We start from the raw sequence: 20,666 nt of genomic DNA on the forward strand, positions 1-20,666 counted from the left end.
TTTAGAAGACCCAGGCTGATCACTGTCTGAACAAAGGTAGGCAGAATCTAATGTAAGTTCCCTTAGAACAGGGGTTGGTAATCTATGGTAATTTATGAAAATTTGTTGCACAAATTCTGTGATCGCAGAACCAAAGCACTTCTCATGACACATGAAAATGACGTGAAATTCAGGTTTCTGTCTTGAATTAACGTTTTATTGAAATGTCCACTCATTTGTGAGTCTCTGGCTGATTTTACCCCTCTAACAATGGTGTCTATGTGGAACAGCTGTGGCAGAAGAGACAGGGCGTCTCACCACTTCCGGGTGCACTACACACCACAGGGATAAAGTCACAGCCTGAGAACATTTTCAGTGACACTTAGATGGCTGCACTGTCCTGGCCCATTTTATGCCTCTGCCTCCCAAGTGCTGGGATTACAGGCATGTGCCATCCCTTGACTTTCTTTATTTATTTATTTATTTATTTATTTATTTATTTATTTATTTATTAAAGATTTCTGTCTCTTCCCCACCGCCGCCTCCCCTTTCCCTCCCCCTCCCCCAATCAAGTCCCCCTCCCTCGTCAGCCCAAAGAGCAGTCAGGGTTCCCTGCCCTGTGGGAAGTCTAAGGACCACCCACCTCCATCCAGGTCTAGTAAGGTGAGCATCCACGAAACTGCCTAGGCTCCCACGAAACCAATAGGTACAGTAGGATCAAAAACCCATTGCCATTGTTCTTGAGGTCTCAGTAGTCCTCATTGTCCACTATGTTCAGCGAGACCGGTTTTAACCCAGGCTTTTTCAGACCCAGGCCAGTTAGCCTTGGTGAGTTCCCGATAGAAAAGACTTTCTAAAATGACCCTCCTCCCATAATCACAGAATTAACCATTCACTCTGCTCTTGTGGCAGAATGATGCCTCATCCAGCCCTACCTCTGAACACTGATGCACTGGGGACTGCTTTTTCAACAGGCCCCTTGAGGGGACACATTGAAACCATAGCACAGGCCAGTGCCTTTTATTTTGCTTGTTACTGCACACTCTTCATGTAAAAACAGGACAAACAACAAAGAAACGAATAGAAAACGAGACTTTAATTATCAACCTTCTAAGGGAGAATGGAAAGTGGATTATTTGTTAACTAAACTGAAAAACATTGTTTCATATCCTTTAATATATTACTAACATGTTAAAAGAATAGAATATATATTCACAGAATGAGACTAAATGTCACATTCTGCATAATATACAGTGTTCGCAAAGAGTTATAAAATGTAGAATTTAATCCTGTTAGGAAATAATTTATTTTCCAAGTGGTTCAGTTGTTAAGCAAGTGTTTGGCTATGAACTGTCCCCCCAGAGGTTTATTGTTTGAACACTTGCTCATCAGCTGATGGCATTGTTTCAGGGGACTTTGGAATTCTTTGGGCATGGGGCCTAACTGGTAGATATAGGGTCATGGGGGTAATGGCTTGTGGTTCTAGCCAAGGTTCTACTGGTTGACCTGCTGGCATCTAACAGGCCTTGCTACAAACTCCTGCCATGACTGACAGAACTCTAGCAGCCAAGCCTTCTGACCACGAAAGTGTAGTCTCCTCTCCCTCGCGCTGCTTCTTCTCAAGAATTTGACTGAGGCAACAGGAAAAATAACTAATATACCAAATAAGAAAATCTATTTACCATGTGTGACTTAATTACAGCAGCCAAAAAAAGGACACTCAGAGAAAGTGAATGCCATTTAGATAATTAGCATTCATTCGAGAATTAGTCGCTGTAACTTGAGAATATAAAATGGGGGGGGAGGTGGAGGGAGAGGGAACTGGAATTGATATGTAAAATTTCAATTAAATAATAATGAAAAAGAAAAAAGATGATTGTTATGCTGCATACAAATTCAGAAAAGGGGGGAAAAGAAATAACATAGAGAAATTAAGACACAAGCAATTAATTGTCAGTACTTTCCCTGGGCTCTTGATGAATCGATGGCATTACCCATGCTGTGGTTATTTCTTGATAATATTTCTTATTTTACTAGCTGGGATTCCTTTTGCTATGATGAAACACCATGACCAAAAACAAGCCAGGGAGGAAAAGACTAATTGGACTTACCCTTCCTTCCATATTGCTATTCATTATCGAAAGAAGTCAAGACAGGGACTCAAACAGGACAGGAACCTGGAGGCAGGACTTGATGCAGAGGTCATGGAGGGAAGCTATGGCTTACTCATCAATGACTTGCTCAGCCTGCTTTCCTATAGAACACATGACCAGCAGCCTAGGGGTGGTACCAACCACTATGGGCTGGCTGGTTCCTCCTCCATTAATCACCAATTAAGAAAATGCTCTACAGGCTTGGGCAGAGCCCTTATGGAGTCAGATCTTAAGGAGCCTTTTTGTTAATTGAGTTTCTCTCCTCTCAGGTGATGGTAGCTTCTATCAAGGTGACATAAAGCTACCCAGCACATTGCTATTTGAGAATGAAATACTGAATGTTTTAAGAGATTGAAAAATCAGCCCCTATGAATTTTCTGCGCCTGCGTGGTCACCAAACTATTCGACCAGTTATCTGAGGTCGAATCGGACCCTTTCGAGGTACTGAAGGCAGCAGAGAACAAGAAAAAAGAAGCCGGCAGGGGCGGCTTTGGAGGCCCCGGGGCCAAGAGTGCGGCTCAGGCTGCGTGTCCCAGACCAACTCTAAGGCTGCAGGCAAAGAGTCGCATAAAGAGTCCCAGAAAGACCGCAAGAACCTGCTGCCCCGCATCGTTGGCGTGGCTAACAAAAAGGAAGAGGCGCAGCCGCTGCTGGAGCTTAAGAAAGAAGGAATAAGGCCAGTTGGAAGAAGACATGATCAACAACTTCAGGGTGAAGGGAAAATAATTGATAGGAAACCAGAAAGGCGATCACCTCAGGAAAGAAGATTTGAAAAGCTTTGCAGAAAGGGGGAAGGGGGTGAATTTTCAGGTCATAGGCTGATTATTGAAAAGTCTATTCGAGGCCGAGGTGGTCTTGGAAGGGGTTGAGAAGACCTTGCACGTGGAATGAGCCAAGGCGATGGATTTGATTCTCCTGGCAAACATGAATTTGATAGGCATAGGGGAAGGGATAGAGCTAGCTTGAAGCGTGAGGACAAACGTGGAGGTAGCAGATCTCACAACTGGGGAACTTTCAAAGATCAATGAACTGATTTGGAGCAATACAATGTGACTGAGGAAATACCCGAAGGGAAGAGACAGACTGAAAATAAGGAGAATGTAGTTGAAGAGGTTAAGGAAGGGGGTCCAAAAGAGATGACTTTGGATGGATGGAAAGCTATTCAAATAAAGACCGAGCAAAAGTAGAATTTAATATCTGAAAACCAAATGAAGGTGCGTCAATGGAAAAAGGGATTTGTTCTGCATAAATCAAAAAGGGAAGACTCACGCTGAAGATCCGGTTATGAACCATCATTTCCGGAAGCCACCAAATGACATAACATCGCAACTGGAGATCAATTTTGGAGACCTAGGCCGCCCAGGACGTGGTGTCAGGGGAGGACATTGTGGATGCAGGCGTGATGGACGTCCAAACCGTGATAGCAGGACTGATAGGTCAAGTGCTTCAGCTCCTGATGTAGATGACCCGGAGGCACTCCCAGCTCTGGCCTAACTGGATACCATAATACTACACTGGCTCTTTTGCCAACCTCCTGTTTAAAGTGTTTGCATGCTTAAAGATCCCAAACAAATAAGAATTTTTTAAAAAAAGGCTGTCATTGATACCATTCACACCTAAAGACTGAATTTTATCTGTTTTGAAAACGAACTTCTCTAGCTACTCAGAAGTAACAAATATGTTAGTCAGTTTTGTATTTAGAAATGTATTGGTAGCAGCGATGTTTCAATAATTTTTAGAGATTATGCGTTCTTTATCAATACTTTCATATTGCTACTTGCAAGCATGCATTTCCAAACTTGAAATATAGTTGTGAACAGTGTGTACCAGTTAAAAAAAAAGAACACTTTGAAAGTTGAAAAAATATTTAGTTTGTCCAACTTAAAGTAGAATTTACTAAGATACATACAACTTGTAGTTAAAATATACAAAACAAAATAAGATAAAACAAGATGAAAAGAAGCATGTCTAAGAGAAATGGCTCAGCAGATAGAAGGGACTGCACAGGGCCTGATATTCTGAGTGCTGTCGCTGGATCCCATAAGGGGACAGGAGAGAACCAAGTCCTGAGAGCTGTCCTCTCACCTTCATGTGCACGCTGTGGCTCGTGCACACCGATTACCCCTGAATTGTAAAATCAAAATAATTTTTATACCAAGATGGAATTTAATATTTTTATATTGGCTTTTCTTTTTGTTTCCTTAGAGCAAATGAAAGCAAAGAAAGGAAGCTATCCTAGTAACCACAGGGTTGCTAATCACCGAGTGGTCCCAGTTTAAAGGGAAAAACAGTAAGTTTCATGTGTTAATAACCTTGGTTCAGAAGTACAGTGATTTTATTACATATTCTTGGGAAATATGGATGTAAAACATGCTTGCACCAAATGCAATAGTGACTTGGGAAACAACATTGTGTTATGTCTTCCAAGATATAGGTGTTGCATTTTTCATGAAATACATTGGTTTGACTTGGAAATCAAAGTTATGAACTTTGATTATTTAGACCTGGGATCTGTGAGACACTTTCCCATGAACTTAGCTTGTCATATCAGAGAAAACAGTTGGCAGTGTTTGCAGCCCTAGGAAAACTCAGTATTTCAGGGAACTAAAGACAAGTAATCTTTACCAATAGCTTGATAGTTCCTTAAAACTTATTTTCTAATAATGAGGGCTAAAATTGTACAAATACTTTATATTTGTCAAGTGTGGTATTTTTGATATCATATAGTAAAATGCTTTAAAATTTTGGATAATCTGTAAAACTCAGTGAACCAATGTTTTTCATGTGTCCAATGTTCAATATTATTAAAAAAATCCTTTGTAGAAGAAAAACATATTCAAAGTGTAGAACGGTCTAATGGATTTTAATATTTCCTAATATGAAAATTACATTAATGTGCTTTCAGGTTTCACACTGGGCTGACTTTTAAGAATCCATGCTTCACTGAACACAGTTGCAATGTGAAAGAAGAAAATCTTCAATTACCTAAAGGGATCTGAAGATGCCTTTCTTACATAAACACTTCAGAGTTCTTAAAAGTTTCATCAGTGCAAAGGGTCCTGAGAAATTCTACTCTAAACTGTGCATATGTCAACTTAGATGGCCAAGTGGCACTGCCGGCGGCTTTGAGTAGTAATGAACCTAATTTGTCTAAACACTGTGATGTTTGTCAGGATGTTACTAGCAATCCTACTTTTCCATCATCATCTTCATCTTTAACCTACACAAGCAGCGTTTGCTGAAATTCTTTGTCTAGGCTCAGTCATGACCCTCTCCGTGTGCCTGCAACCATCCGAAGTACAGTCTACAAGTGGAAAACCGAGGGTTGAAAGGTCAGAGACCTTCCTTTGGCCATGCATGCTTCCTTCTCACTCACACCACTCCTCAGCTGTTGCTCTGTGGCTGGGCTGCCCATGATGGCACCCGCTCCTCATATTTACTGAAAAGCAGATAACCAATTAAAATGGCCTGCATGTCCAGAAGTGTCAGATCTACAATGGGATTCAAAGGGCGAAAAGAATGTGAACCAGCTCAGAATATTTATGTTTGATACCCGTTGTTATGATAACTAGGACATCTTGGTTCGGTAACATATATTCTCCAATAAATTCTAGTCGCTGCTTTTCCTTTTCAGAAAAGTGATGTGGGGTGGAGCTGGAGCTCAGTGGTGTAGGGGGAGAGAGAGAGAGAGAGAGAGAGAGAGAGAGAGAGAGAGAGAGAGAGAGAGAGAGAGGGGGGAGAGAGGGAGGGAGGGAGGAAGAGAGGGAGGAAGGAAGAGATGCACGGAGGGCAAGACAATATTAAATGAAGCCACTCGAAAAATTTAAATTGTGCATGTGGCCAGGCCGGTGTTTTATTTTTATTGGACAGCACACACTAATCTAGGGTTATTAACTCAATTAAGTTTTAACTAGTTTTAATAAGTAGTTCCATTGTGCGCATAGCCTCCAAGAAGTCAGCGTCTTCCTTCTTGAGATATTGAAAGAGTTTTAATCGTTAATTAAAAATTACTGACACATGGTTTGTTGTTCTCATGCAGCTTTCAAACCCTGCTGTTTAAGTCAGGTAAACAAACGTGCCTTGTCCTGCCCTTTCATAATTGTCCAGCTCAAGCACTTACTTCTCAGCTAAGTTCCAGGCTTATACTTCTACAATTTGTGTAATCACTTCTGATATATTTTGTTAATATTAAATGTCAAAGAATTAGAGTTCAAAAGAGAAAAGCAAAGCTATAGGGACGTGTGATGTAGCCCCAAAGGAAATGTGTTTGCGATTCAGCTTGTGCAGGGTAAAGGAAGCAAAGATAAAATATAGCAAGGTCTTGAGGCTGATGTGGTTCTGCCTTGCAATAGCTGGAAGGGGTGGGGGAAGGGCTGCAAGAGGCAGGAGAGCCTTCCAAGCTGTTCACCTGAGCTCCAGTCACACAGCTGTGTGTCAAGAACCTTGGCAGTAGGTAGCAGCGTGTTCTCACTGCCCAGAAACTCCCCAAATGTTTTCGTATGCATGCCAAAGTTTCTTCTGTAGACGTGTATTGGTCCTTAGATTACAGCAAGCTTTTCATGTGTATTATCCGTTCTGTCCTTGGGATGAGTTTAGAGGAAGTCTCAAGGTTTCCCTATCCTGTGCTTTGAGAACTGTTGGTTTCTCAATGAGAGAGGACTTGGACTCAGAATGATTCATATCTTGGGTCCTCAGAATGACCCATTTTAGATGAGAGTTGAGAATTGAGATGTGGAGCTGGTGCTGCAATAGCTTAAGATTCTTGGACCTTTTCAGGGTGGGATAAGTGTATGTTGTATGTTGCAACACGATTATTACAAACACAGAGATGGAAATTGGTGTTCAACCTGAAGGTCAGAAAAGCATAACAGCCAGCCACTGGCTCTTACCTCTACCATAGTACAAACTGGCGATCCCGCCTCCAGGAATCTAGGATGAGACTGTGTCTGTAAGCTGTCTCCTCCCATCTTATATTCCTCTCTAGGCCTGGGATTAAAGGTGTGCACCACTACTTCCTGGTTTCTATGGCAAACCAGTGTGGTTACTGGGATTAAACATGTGTGTCATTGCTACCTGGTCTGTAAGGCTGATCAGTGTGGCTGTTTTACTCTCTGAACTTTAGGGAAGCTTTATTTATGAAAATACCAATGAAATATCACTTTATTATGTGTGAGAAGATAAATTTTGGGAGCCAGAAATGGGATTTATGGACCAAGTGAGTGCTCCACTGTAGGTGGCCATGTCAGAGGAGCAGCAGATGGCAAGTGTCTTTGCATGTTTGCCACTGCCATTTTTATCTGGTACCCGGTACAGTGTGGATGGGCAAGGGGAGATCCTCGCTCTCTGTAATGCAGTATGATCTTCTCTTGGAAATATCCCGCTCTACTGGGCATTTTTATCTGTGGATTATTATGAAGATCATTTCGTCCTAAGTTGTATTGTTTAACTGAAGCAATGATTTACACTATGTTGGTGTTAGTTTAAATAGGATTTTGATGATTGAGGGTTTTTAATAAATATAGTCAGGAATTACGATAGAGGTTAGTGAATAAATGATAGAGGTTAGTGAAAAAAGGTCAGATAAAATGTTGCCCCTTCCTCTGATAAAGCAGAGACTGCAGAGGATTAAAAAATAGAAGCAAAGATGTGGTCACACAGCTAGATACATGAGTTTCTACTGAGGAGTCATATAAACTGGGGCTTAGGTTAATGACTAAGAAAAACAATCGAGTCTCAGTAACCCAGCTAGCTTAAATTCTAATCTTAGTGTTGGAGATGTGTTCACAGGTTTTGGAGTGCATCATAGCTGAAACGAAGCTTTGAAAATAACTAAAGTTTAGACTAAGATCTAAACTTACTTTTGTCACATGGCTTTGAGGTGAAAACCCTTGGAAAACACCCTAAAGTTCACAAGGACACATGGATGAGTGGTAGATTCATTAAAGGCAGGGAACAATATCAAAGCAGCCCAATTATTGTCAGCTGCTGTACCTTTTTTGCAAGGATTGTTTGGTGATCAATATGATGATTAATTCCTCATACCCATTTCTGCCTTCAGTCTCCTGATACCTACTTATTGATGAGCAGGTATATGCCCTAAAAATTTAAAGAAGAGCTGATTGATTGTTTTTCATGTGTAAAAGTTTAGGTTTGTGATTACTCTAAGATACCTCATAAAATTACCTTTCAAGCTAAGTAATAAAGTGATTGATTCTTCCTTTGTAATCGCAATATGCAGCCTACCAGCAAAAGAACTGACTGAGAAAAATACCCTGCTTGCCCACACTCTGTTATATAGCTATAACAAGTTACTTAGATATAAATGTATGTGGGTTCTTGGGATGACTTTGTCTTAATCATGTAAGGAAAATGAAAAACATGGTTTTTTTTTTATCTGTATTCATTATAGTCACTCAAAAACCAGAATGTAACGACGTTGTAATTTTTACATTGTCTGAAAGATTTTGTTGGGGAAAATAAAGTCAGAAAAAGACAGAATGCAGAAAAAAGAAATTAAGAAAGAGAGTGTGTGGAGTGTGTGTGTTTTCCCTTAGTCCTTCATTTAAAAATTTTTAGTGCACCAACTCCATGGTTCCCCTTCATGCACTCCTAGAGGCTGGTCCCCATGGCAGTGGAACTCCATACCCATTTCAGACCCAGATGTTGGAGCTCTGACTGCCACTGTCACTCTGTGTTGTAAGGAGGCTGCTTGTTTGTTTCAGGCTACTCAGCCCCAAAATAATCACACAGAAACTGTATTATTTAAAACACTGATTGGCCCATTAGCTCTAGCTTCTTATTGGCTAACACTTCTATCTTAATTTAACCCATCTCCATTAATCTGTGTATCGCCATGTGGCTGTGGCTTGCGGGCTAATGTTCTGGTATCTGTCTCTGGTGAGGCTACATGGCTTCTCTCCACCCCGCCCTTCTTTCTCCCAGCGTTCAGTTTAGTTTTCCCTGCCTAACTAAGTTCTACCCTATCACAGACTCAAGACAGTTTCTTTATTAACCAATTGTATTCACAACATACAGAGGGGAAACCCACATCAACTCCAGATATTTGAAGACAGAATTTTTAAGGAGGTAACTACAGATAAATTAGGTCATAATAGCGGCTCTGCAATCCAATAGGACTGGCGCCCTTATAAAGTAATAAAGTACATGAATATGCACCACAGATAAAAGGTCATTTGAGACTATATCCAGAGGACAGGTGTTGTCAAACTAAGGGGAGAAAAAACAAATGATCATAAATAAACTCTCCAGCACTTTGGTCTAGCAGTCAACATCTATAACTTTAAAAAATAAAATTCCTCCGGACCTGGTGGTGGAGGTCTGAAATCCCAGATATTTGGGAGGCTGAAGCAGGAGGATAACAAGTTCAAGGCCTCCATGGGCAACAGAGCAAGTTTAATAAACTCAGCCTAAACAATTCAGCAAAGCCCTGTCTTAAAATAGAGAGGAAAAAGACAGCTGTGGACGTAGTTCAGTGAAAGAGCAGTTGCCTAGAATACCTGAGGGCCCACAGTCAGTCTTTAGTACTTTGGAATAGGCTCCAATACCATAGCACAGCTGACACCATGTTAGGGCTCCATTCTGACCTTAGAACCCAGCACTTAAGCCCCAGCACCAAAATGAGAACAAAGACCTAGTCGATCAAAGACCTAGTCCATGTTTCCAGGATCTGTAAGTCCCTAACTGGACTAACCTTGCTTTTTTGGCCTCTGTAGTTTTGTCTCTCCCTAGCTGTTGTTGCTAACTGATGTGATTTTGTGTGTATCAGCCTGATGTGGTTTTGTGTCTATAAGGCAAAGAATGGTGAGGCTTAGGGCTGCATGATTTGGGCAAGTTCCCCATGCAGTTGCTAGGCAGCAATGTGGACTTTCTATTTGGCTTTAAGAGTGTCCATGTGTTCTCTGGTGGAATTACCTTACAACGTTGGGAAGAATGGAAAGGAGAGATGGAGGAAGGAAGAGAGGGAGGGAGGGACAGAGGAAAGAATGGGGAAAACATTCTGCTTTTTTAGGACATTCAATGATTAGTATATTATAGCAGCCTTAGAACACTAACACAGGTGCCAAGAGAGTAAAATCCTTGTTTGGTAGTGGTAGAGAGGAGGCATGGACCACACCTCTACCCACCATTACACAATCTCACACAGTTCTATTGTCCAAATTATTCGCTCTTTCCTCAACCATGAGGCTAAAGGTCTAGAGATAATATTTCTGTGAGTCTGGCATATCTCACCTAATATCATCCATGAAGTACAATACATCCAAGGATGCGAAAAGTTAAACCAGTCAAGGGTAATGTTTTTGTAAAATGTTGAAAGTCAGTAACACTAGAAATCTATTTTAGCAATGATCAAAATGGAACGAAGTCGGTAAAAGGCATTTTTTTCCTCAGGTTTTATCCCACTGGAACATTATAAAAGAACCAAAAGGAATCTCTGAAGACAGAAAAGCATAAACAGCCACATGCAAGTTTCACCTCTGACCCACTGATGAGAGTGTGTTCCCTGTTGTTAGATAACTTAGCATCCTTCAGTTTCCTTCAACTCCAAGTATCTTAATTACTTTACTTTCAAGTCTAGAATAGTAGTATCACAGAAGAGAAAATTTAGTTTTGACTTTCTTATATAGAATATCTTAGCTTGGACCCTCTGTAATGAAAGGCAGATTAATATGAGAAAAAAAAACAAGTTTAAGAGTGTGTATAAGTGTTACAGCTCTGGAGGGAAAGGTATCCTGGCCATTAGAAACCAGCCTATACCTATAACTCTGAAGAGAAAGGTGTCCTGGCTGTCAGGAGCCAGGCTATTCCTATAGGTTGGAAGGGAAACTTATCCTGGCTGTCAGGAGCCAGGCTATATCTGTAAGTATTACAGCTCAGAAAGGAAAGGTGTTTTGGCTGTCAGAAGCCAGACTGAACTATAGCTCTATTCTGATGTGCGGTGGTTTCCCTGTAGGCATATAGCAATCCTGCAGCTCTCCCAGAGAGCCATTACAGCTCAGCTCAGCTCTGCTCCACTCTGTTAAGGAAGTTGCCCCAAAGAGATGTAGTAATTCTACACCTGAAAAAGTTGTTACTTCTGGGTTCCTCTCTGCTAAGGGGTGCTGCCCACCCCCTACCCCCTACATATTTGCTCTTGCTCTGGTGAAAGGGTGAAAGTTGTTACTTTCTGCCCCATTCCACTCCTGAGAAAGGAAGTCTTTCCCCCAGAACTCATTCAAGCGATTTATTGGGAAGGAGGAATCAGAGAGTGGCTGCCGCTGCCAGGGTAGAGAAGGCAGCTCCGAGCTGAACAGACTTAGCCCACTGCTCTGCCCACGGATCAATGTGTCTAGTAATTTAGTCATCCATATTTCTCTTAGTCCTGACATAGAGGCGTCCTTACAAACAGCTGTTTTCTTTCTAAGTTCCCCTCTGTAAGAGTTACTTCCAACCTATTCTCCCTATTTCTCAAAGTAATTATTATGCCGAAAGAGTATATTTTGGTGCGGTATATTCTGGTACTTACCTCATAAAGTGCAAACAAATGCATGTACACACACACACACAACTTAGAAATTTTCTTAATAACAGATGTCAATAAATGATATTAGATATTTATTTGTAACACTTAAAAAACTTTTATGATTATGTTTTTTTTTTTGATTAATCATTCTTTGTAGAAACCTGCTGGTGGAAGAATCAATAAACATTTCATAACTCTTCCCCAGTAGACTTTCTCCTCTCTCTCTGGTCACATGAGAAGATTAAGCTTCCTAGCTTTCTTGAATTTGGACATGACCATTGACTTGCTTTAGCTCACAGCCAGGAGTAACCACATATAGTTATGTAACTGAATATAGAGTTATAAAATTGTTCAGAGAGGTAATTAATTCAAACCCAAGTGTTGAAGGAGCTGCAGGCTGCGTTCCTGCCACCCAGCTCCCAGCCGCCTGGCTAGTTTATGCCCCCAAAATAATGACACACAAACTGTATTCATATAAACACTGCTTGGCCCATTTCTACTAATGTGTGTAGCACCACGAGGTGCACTTACCAGGAAGATTCTAGCCTACGTCCATCCTGGGTCGAAGCTTCATCACGTCTGCCCTGGAGAGGAGCAGGCATGCCTTCTGAGCTCACTTCCCTTCTTCCTAGCATTCTGTTCTGTTTACTCCACCCACCTAAAGGCTGGCCTATCAAACGGGCCAAGGCAGTTTCTTTATTAGCCAATGACCTTCCTCCATCACCCAAGTGTTTCTAATGGATGTTGATTGTGTTGCATCTAGAGGCTTTGCTGCAAACTTGGGTCAAAACACATAGCATGTAATTTAACCCTGGGAATACCGTCATACCATTGAATGCCGTTTCACACTGCCTGAAACACCTCAGCTTGTACTCAAGATTATTTTATGTCAAGAATTTTAATTTTCTTACTTTACACACAGACTTTTCTCCTCTTACAGAAGCATAATGGTTTAATTACAGAAAACAAAGACTTTTAATGTTTTCCTACTGTTAGTTCCTCAGTACGCAAGCAGCAAATTGTGTATCTTTTGCTTGTATTATATTCATATGTTTGTTTTCTTTTTGGAATTGCTGCTTAAGTTTCTGTGTAGTTTCACTAAAGGTATCGTTAATGAATTTTGGCTTGGTATTAGAACAGAATCTCCTATGGTTCTGCCATTGTGTACTGTATGTGTGTGTGAGACGGGTGTTTTCACTGCAAGAAGGGCTACAGGAGGAGAAAGAGAGGGGTTGAGACAGGGAAAGAGGCCAAGAGAAGGACTAAAATCCACTACTTGGATGTATGAAACTGTCAGAGAATAAACAATAAATGAACTAAAAAGGCACTGGTCCACTCTGAAATGCTGGAGATGCTCTGTAACCTGCAGAAACCAATGTTCAGGGACAGTTTGAGTCTTTTCAGAAAGATAAACAGACATCTATGCTATGCAACCTTACTTAAGTCAGCCCCTATAAAGGGAAAGGCACCAGTCTGTGGGGGTCTGCAGAATCTGCTCCACCCTGACTGAAGGTCAGAGAACTAAGGCCACACTTTCTCTTTCAAGGTTATAGGCGTGAAGTCTGACTTGGGTAGTGGCTACAAACAAGATATTCTGACCTAGCGTGTAGCTGTTTGGTGTTTTGGATATTTAAATGGCCCACAGAAGTGTACACGTTCTATCCTGACTACAGGTCAGGAGTTTAAGCCTATTCTTGCTCCTTCAAGGTTATCAACAGGAGATTTAACTTAAGGTGTGACTACTAACAAAGATATCTTGACCTAGGGTGTGGCTACTTGGTGCTTAGGGAATTAAGATGGTAATCACTTCATTTGTTCCTTGTCTCAGGATAAAAAAAAAAAAAAAAAAGTCTTTTGCCTTCTTCCCCTTCTTTGGCTTGGGGTATTTAAAGGTCAGAAGAAATAAAGAAGGGCAGATTCAGTATTCCCTGAGCTGCCCTCCCAGTACTAGCCTGTGTCACCATATATCTATCTCTGTTTATTCCACCTAACATTTTTAATCCACATGCCCTACTCTGGAACGTATGAACCCATCGAGGCTGGACCCTGACAGATGGCTCTCCAATGTGGGACACAACACCAGACAGTGCCTTAAAGAACGCCCCTGTCAGGCTCCATCTGTGTCTGGCTGCAGACTCCATGACAATCAAAGCCCAGATGTCAAAACGCTTTGCAATCATACGAGTCAGGTAGACGCTGAAAAGCTTCAGAGAAATGTTTAAGACGTTGAATTTGTGAGTTTGGGGAAGCCAAGGAGGCAGGAAAGAGGATTCGGTCCTTGCTTGCTGTATTTTTGCTTCATATCCCAACAGGAATCTGTGCATTTGTGAAGACAGGACAATTATGGGCCCCGTGTAATTTTTGTGGAAGTCCAAGATCTTCAAGCGGTGGTGGAGAGGCGAGGCCACAGTTAAAGTCATGAACCCTGACGGAGAAAGAAAGGAGCCCTTGATGTGAGGAAAATGACACAGCCAATGAGAGGACGTCAGTTCCACAGAGAGCACCAAGCTCAAGTCCTCATGATGGTTCCTTTACTCTTACAAATCTCGGTTCTAGCTGGTCACTAGGGGGCACCAGACTCAGACTGCACCAAACAGAAGAGGATGTGCCTTGTAACAGGTATTAGAACTAGGTGGGGGGGGGGGGGCAGGGGGGGGTGTTGTAAAGGGTACCACTGGGACCTTGAGGTGTCCCATGGCAGCTGAGGACCGCAGTGGGTGCCAAATACTCCCTGCAGACAGAGCTTGAGTGTGGCGTTTATTTGAAATTAAGGGAATGGGAGGGGGGGGGGGGGGGAGAGGAGAGAGAGAGAGAGAGAGAGAGAGAGAGAGAGAGAGAGAGAGAGAGAGAGAGAGGAGAAGAGGCAGAAAAGAGGAGGAACAGTGGGAAAGAGCAACCAGGAGTGGGCGGAGCTTGTCGCTTAAAGAGACCTTCGCCCCTGTGTTCAAATTAGGACCCTGGGATGGCTAGAGTAATGCCTGGGTACATCCTGCAGGAGACAGGGCAGGTCAGCATAATGCCTGAATCCTAACAGGAGAACTAGGTGAAAGGTCAGTTTTGACCCCTCTTTGGAGAAGCCCTGATCTTTGGAGAGGCATTCAGGTATAGAGAATGAGCCCAGGGAGGTATCTGGTTACCCTTGACTAACTGTGAGGCCTGGGGAAACAAACTTATTTTCTACCCCAAACAATCAAGGATGCAATGTACCCACCTGGGATGATTGCCATAGTAAGTGAGTGACTGAACTTGGGTTGTATGAATGTACATTGTGCATTGCCTGGCCCTTTTCCATTTTTCAGGAAATGTCAATTATTATTATTATTATTATTACTCAACAGTATGTTATTATATTGTGATGATGCGCCTGCTGTACAAACCATCCTTACAAGCTATATAAACATAGCATGTTCCTTAATTTCTCATGCCTACAATTTCTTACCTGTGAAATAATAACTTTTATGCCTCTGGGTTAGTAGAAGAAATTTCAGAGCGGTAACTAGTCAGACACGTGGTTCAGTTATCTGGCGATCATGTCCCCAGAGAGTGGCATTTCTTCTGGTTTGAAGCTGAATAAAGTAGCCCAGACACCAAGAAATGCAGCAGGCGTTTAGGACTGGTGAGGGTTTAATGTACACAGAGAAATAAAGGAGAAGGTCTTCGTCCCATACTTGGGAAGAAGTGTATCGATTCTCTGAAATAACTTTTTGATCACCTCTCTAAAGGTAATGTGTTTTCATAAGGGGAAACTGAGTTGGATTCCTGAGGGCAGGGACCCATTCATTAGCACTGTGCTTTGCCTGGGCTTCTAGAACAGTGTAAGGCTCTCTGAGCTGCTGCTGAATCCACTGAAAGCTCGGGTTTGCGCCCACTGTCCAGCAGAGGCCGCCCTGGGCCAGGACTCCTGGGAAGGGGGAAGGCCAGTGGGTGGCCCCTGTCCTCGCAGGAGGGCCGGTTGGGAGGGGTTTGGCGATGTTGCAGGCGGGCTCTGGGCTCGGGCAGCTGGGATGGAGCAGAAGTGCGCCTGGCGCCGCAGGGTACACAGCTGACTCCGTGCGCCACCTCCTTTTCGCCTAGCACCGCCAGACACCAAAGCTGCCACAGTAGCTGCCTGGACTGGTCGCTCCGGGAGGTTAGCACCACCCTCTCCTCCCGCAGCCCACCAGGCCGTAGAGGAGCTGCCTGTGCCCGGACGCACTTGGCCAACCCCAGGAAACTCTTCCCTAGCAGCGTCCAGCTCGGTACCGAGCACCGGAGTAACATGGTCTGCAAGGCGCTCATCGCTCTCTGCATCTTCACCGCAGGTACTTGGCTCGCTCCGCCGAAGAGCCAGGCGGGGAGGCCGGCACCAGAGCCGGGGGACGGGGGGGGGGGGGGGGGGGGGGGGGGGGGGGGGGGGGGGGGGGGGGGGGGGGGGGGGGGGGGGGGGGGGGGGGGGGGAGCGACACCGGGCCACTGGAGGGTGGTGGGTCTGCAGGTATGCACACACAGGTTTGCGATGTACGATTTTGGCGGGCCTGGAGGGGAGAAAAGACTGGGTCCTTGCTGCGGCAGCCCGTGTCCTCCCCCTCCCCCCCAAATTCAAGCTTTGTGAAACAGGTGGCCGGCTAACTGGTGCGTTAGAATCCCGAACCCCGCAAGGAGACGATTGTTCTCTGCGGCGGCTTCTCCTCTTTGCTGGAGTCTCAGAGCGCACCTGCCACAGTCCCAGACATCACTTCTTTCCGCGTCTTGTCCTGCCTGGAATACAGAGCCAGAGCAGGGGTCGGATAAAGCCGCTGCGAAGAGGGCTTCATCATCCTGTGCGCTCAACTGGCCTGGCGCTCTAGGACTTAGAGGTCTGGAACTCCCGCGTTGCTTTTTACTTAGGCTTAGGGATGATGCGGCACTGTCTCAGGGGCAGAGGCCCAGGCTGGGGTCAAGCTTGCGATTTCTGCTGGAGAACTGCAGGTCTACTGTGGCCAAGGAGCCTTCCAAAAATGTGTTCCCTGAATGAAATTAGTAACTTGGATAAAAGTAAGGTACACACCTCCTTCTGCCTGTGCGCCCACCCCCAAATGTCACTCTCTGGCTCTACGCTGCCTCTATGTGTGCTCCCTCCCCCCTGCTGCCGGATGGTCTAGGGACTACTAGCCAGCCACGACCTTGGGTAGACAACCCAAGCCAGAAAAATCAGGCACCTTTGTCTGGGGTTGATACCTAGGTTTTTATCCAGAAAAAAGAAAGTATAGCCCAATAAAGAACTATGGATAAGGGACAAGGTGAGGGGGTTGGGGGTGGGGTGGACGGAGGGAGAGTAACCCAAGAGGACAGTCTGGTCTGTTTAAGAACTGATCCAAAACCACATACAAGCCAATTCAAGATTCAAGCTTTCGTTCAAGCGTTTTCCTTCTTGAACTGCTTGGGTTCCTGTAAATGTGCCTCCCCGCCCCTGCCCCAAAGAAGTCACAACTCCTTGAGAAGAATCTGGAAGCTTCCCCCGCGGCTCTCAGCGGATAACGTAGTTTTAAGGGAAAGTTCCCCTAGCTTGAGCCATTAGCACGCTGTTTTCTCTCCGTACTAACGTCTGGGAGAGCCGTTCATCTGCATGGGCTAGAGACCTGCCTGCAGATCTTTCCGGAACGGTCGGGCGGCTTCCGTGGCGGTCCTCTTGGGAGAGGAGCGCTTCAACCTGAAATGGAATAGCCTCCCCGGCTGGATTGCGTCCAAAAGTAGTTCCCTAGTCCTCCAAGGAGAATTTGAGGACCCGAAAGGGAACCCGTTTAAGAAGCTTTTAAGAAACCTGCTGTGGGCTGATTTTCTTTGCTAAATTGACTTTTCACCTTTATCCATTTATTTATTATTTATTTGCGTGCTTAATACTGTTGAACATGGCGGTTGGAAAAGACCAAAACAAACAAACAAAAAACAAAAATGAATTAATCTTAATAAGGAGCTCAAATAAGATGGTTTACTGATTGATTGGTGATTGATGATTGGTTGGTTGATTGATTTCTCTAGTCTTCCTGTTCAACTGTGCTCTGCTGAGACAAAAATATTGCTCATTGCTCCTCCCCTCCCCCAGAGCCAGGTGGCTGGTGTTTCAGAGACTGGCTGAGCAGCCCCAGTTCTATGCCCTCAGGCTTCTTCCACTGGGATCTGGGCCATCAGGTCATGGGCTCTGGAGGCTTAGGAAGACATATTGCCTCTTTCCCTTACTTGGTCTTCATGTTGCTACCCCATACAGGGAGCTAGGACGCGGAGGGCAGCTTTCTCTGGAGTTTGTGAATCTCAATGAATCTTTCCATGGACAGTTTGTTAATAAAACTGCCTACCATAAATAGACTGGAAAATAATGCCAAAATTATCATAAATACCTCATGAGAGTCTCCGCATTCCAAAGTAAAGCAGTTTCAGATTGATATATTTTTCTAGAAGGTTCTGGATAATAGCAGGCACCCGTGCTGGGCAACTTGGACTGAGTTTCCCTGGCAAGCTACTCACCAAAGGGTAGCTTTTCGTTTTCCTGTTCTATTTTCTCTCCAGCGTTAGAGGTTTCAGAAAAACTTGAACAAACCTTAAAGTGATACCTATTGAACTAGAGACACTGCCCAACTGGGCTTAAATTTTTAACTCAACAAATCCTCTTGATAAATGTGTTTCATCCAGTATATATTATGGGCACTTGAAATACATGTACTTTGACAGGAGACAGCTCAATATTTGTCCCCTGAAGTGTCCCTCAGTGAGCTATACAAGGTATGTAGAAGCACACAAATGGCCTTTTTAAACACTTAAGAAGACAAAAGAAATTCATTATGTAGGAGTAGTCCACATATATGAGAAGCCAGTGACCCAGCTTCTCTTGCGCTAGGTGTTCCCTGTCTACCCCAGCCCAGATCTGGAAGACGGTGCACAGTGCACCCTGTTCCCAGGCACCCAGGGGCACTCATTGGTCCTCTGCTAAGCAAGGTGAAGAGAGCTAGAATGTCAGTCTGCTCACCAGCAAGGGATCTGTGTGTGTGCACATGTGCATGTGTATGTGTGCATGCGCACATGCGCGTGCATGCACACATGCGTGTTCTCCATCCATCAGCTCTCTCTTCTCTGCATGACTAACATCGGCCACTGCTCTTTGCCTATACAAGTTCTCATGTGTGTTAGTTCTGTAGCCGTGTCACAAATATACTGCAAAACCGCCCCCTTTCTCCGGGAAGGTGTCCTGGAGGAAATCAGGGAGAGTTGCCTGCATTCCTTTCTCCTGAAATCTGTGGTCACAGTAAAAGACATGCCATATTCCTTTGAATGAAGAGACCTGAAAATTGCAAGCTCTTTGTAATGTCCTCTGATGCATTCATTGAGGCAAAGCGTCTATGTGGAACAAGTAGATTCTGCAGCCTGGTTATTTACAGTACCCACCCTAGTTCAGGACAAGCACCTTAACCACCCTGCATTTTCTTATATTTAAAATTAAGGGAGGGGAGCCCCTCATATGGTTGGAGAAAATGTTAATTGACTTTGACTGAGCATACCTACAAGAATACAGTGCTGGGGACATAGACAATGCTCGATAATGTTAGCCTTTGTGCTCTTAACCTTAATAAAGCTGGTTATACCCAGCAATGAACACACAGGTCCCCAAATGCAGAGGTGAGATCAGTGTTGTCACTTGTACTCCAGACTGCCACTAACATGGCAAGGCTGACTGTCCCAGCAAACTCACACTGCAAAGTAGGAAGACAGTCAACTCAGCCACTAAATGCCTACTTCAAAAGGTTAAGGATGTGTTAGTTCAGACGTAGCACCATGATCAGGAAAAAAAAAAAAGAAAAGGTTTAGTTATAATTAAAGAAAAAATAAAGTCCTCACTAAGGACTTTTGCAAATGTGTGTATTAAGAAAACCCAAGTCAGCTAGATCTGAAAGGTCAAATCCCCAGAGCAACACATTTGGGGATGATTTGGAGTAAATGGGTCATTTTATCTGATGATTCTGAGTGACTTTCTCCAGAACCCAGAGTCCTTGATAATGGCCAGATCGCTAACTGAACCTTCGCCCCTGGGCCTGTGCTAACTCTACTAGTGTTTTTATGAAGGAAATTACTGGTCAAGTATTCATGCTAAGACAACTTTCTAAAGCAATAATTTTCACTTGGGGATGGGGAAAGCCTAGGACCCACAAAAAAAAAAAAAAACACAGGGAGTGGCATTTAAAAACATGTTTATCACCTGCGTGAGACCCATGGCAAATGTAGGTTCCTTATGAGAGCAGTTAGAACTATCCACCTCCTTTTAAGAATTCCTTTTCTCAATCGGTGTTTAGGAGACAAGGATTTGCCTTTCTCGTGAGATAGCAAGTGGAAAGTTAATGTTTCCTGTAGAAGACAATGCCAGCTCTAAGAAGTGGGTGGGCTGTGTCTGCTTTGCCCTATGGTTGCTTTCTCGTGGGATATGTGCGGTCAATAGGTTATCGCCGGGTTAATGTGCAAGCCGGACTAGAAAGCCAGACTCCTGATGTAGGCAGTTTATGACATCTTCAGTTGCTTAAATGACAGGAACTGATGTGACATCTCTAGCACTTGCATCTTTAAATATTTGTCATAATCCTTCACACAAGCACAGCCCATCAGTTATGTGTTCCTAACACTGCTTACCAACCTCGAAAATGCTGCCATTTTTGTAAGTAATGAGAACCATCAAATGAGGTCGAGAAGCGTAGGGTTCCGTCCGTGGATGCTTTCACTAGGTCTAGGGAGACTGTTAACGGAAAGTGTACTATCTTAGTTTTTCTGTGCCCCACGTTGCCACATTGAGCAGATAAAAACTCGGGCTATCTAGTCACATTTGAATTTCAAGTCAATAGTGATTCTAAATATATCCCGTGTAACATTAAAATTCAGTTTTTCACCGGGGAGCACTGTATTTTATCTGGCAACTCTACTTTGGCCATTCGTCTTCAGAGCACCTATGCAATGCGCCTGCTGTAGGACGACCTTCAGTTTGAACCTTGTTTCCTAGGGCCTTAGCTGTTCAACACCAC

General features: G+C 43.7%; 1 protein-coding gene and 1 pseudogene across 1 annotated transcript in view; both read left to right on the top strand.

Moving 5' to 3' along the window:
• The first annotated feature begins 2,510 nt into the window (after nt 1-2,510).
• On the top strand, nt 2,511-3,626 carry LOC126506398 (plasminogen activator inhibitor 1 RNA-binding protein-like; annotated as a pseudogene).
• Nucleotides 3,627-15,630: 12,004 nt separating this feature from the next.
• The window catches only part of Parm1 (prostate androgen-regulated mucin-like protein 1), a 97,469-nt gene continuing 92,433 nt past the window's right edge, over nt 15,631-20,666 (top strand). Inside the window, exon 1 of the mRNA XM_050150139.1 lies at nt 15,631-15,953. Within this exon, the coding sequence (XP_050006096.1) occupies nt 15,911-15,953 (43 nt within the window). The 5' untranslated portion in view covers nt 15,631-15,910. The remainder of the gene's footprint in view (nt 15,954-20,666) is intronic.

This window comes from Alexandromys fortis, unplaced genomic scaffold (genome assembly GCF_014885135.2).
Source record: "Alexandromys fortis isolate MF-2015 unplaced genomic scaffold, M_Fortis_MF-2015_v1.1 scaffold_0, whole genome shotgun sequence".
NCBI lineage: Eukaryota > Metazoa > Chordata > Mammalia > Rodentia > Cricetidae > Alexandromys > Alexandromys fortis.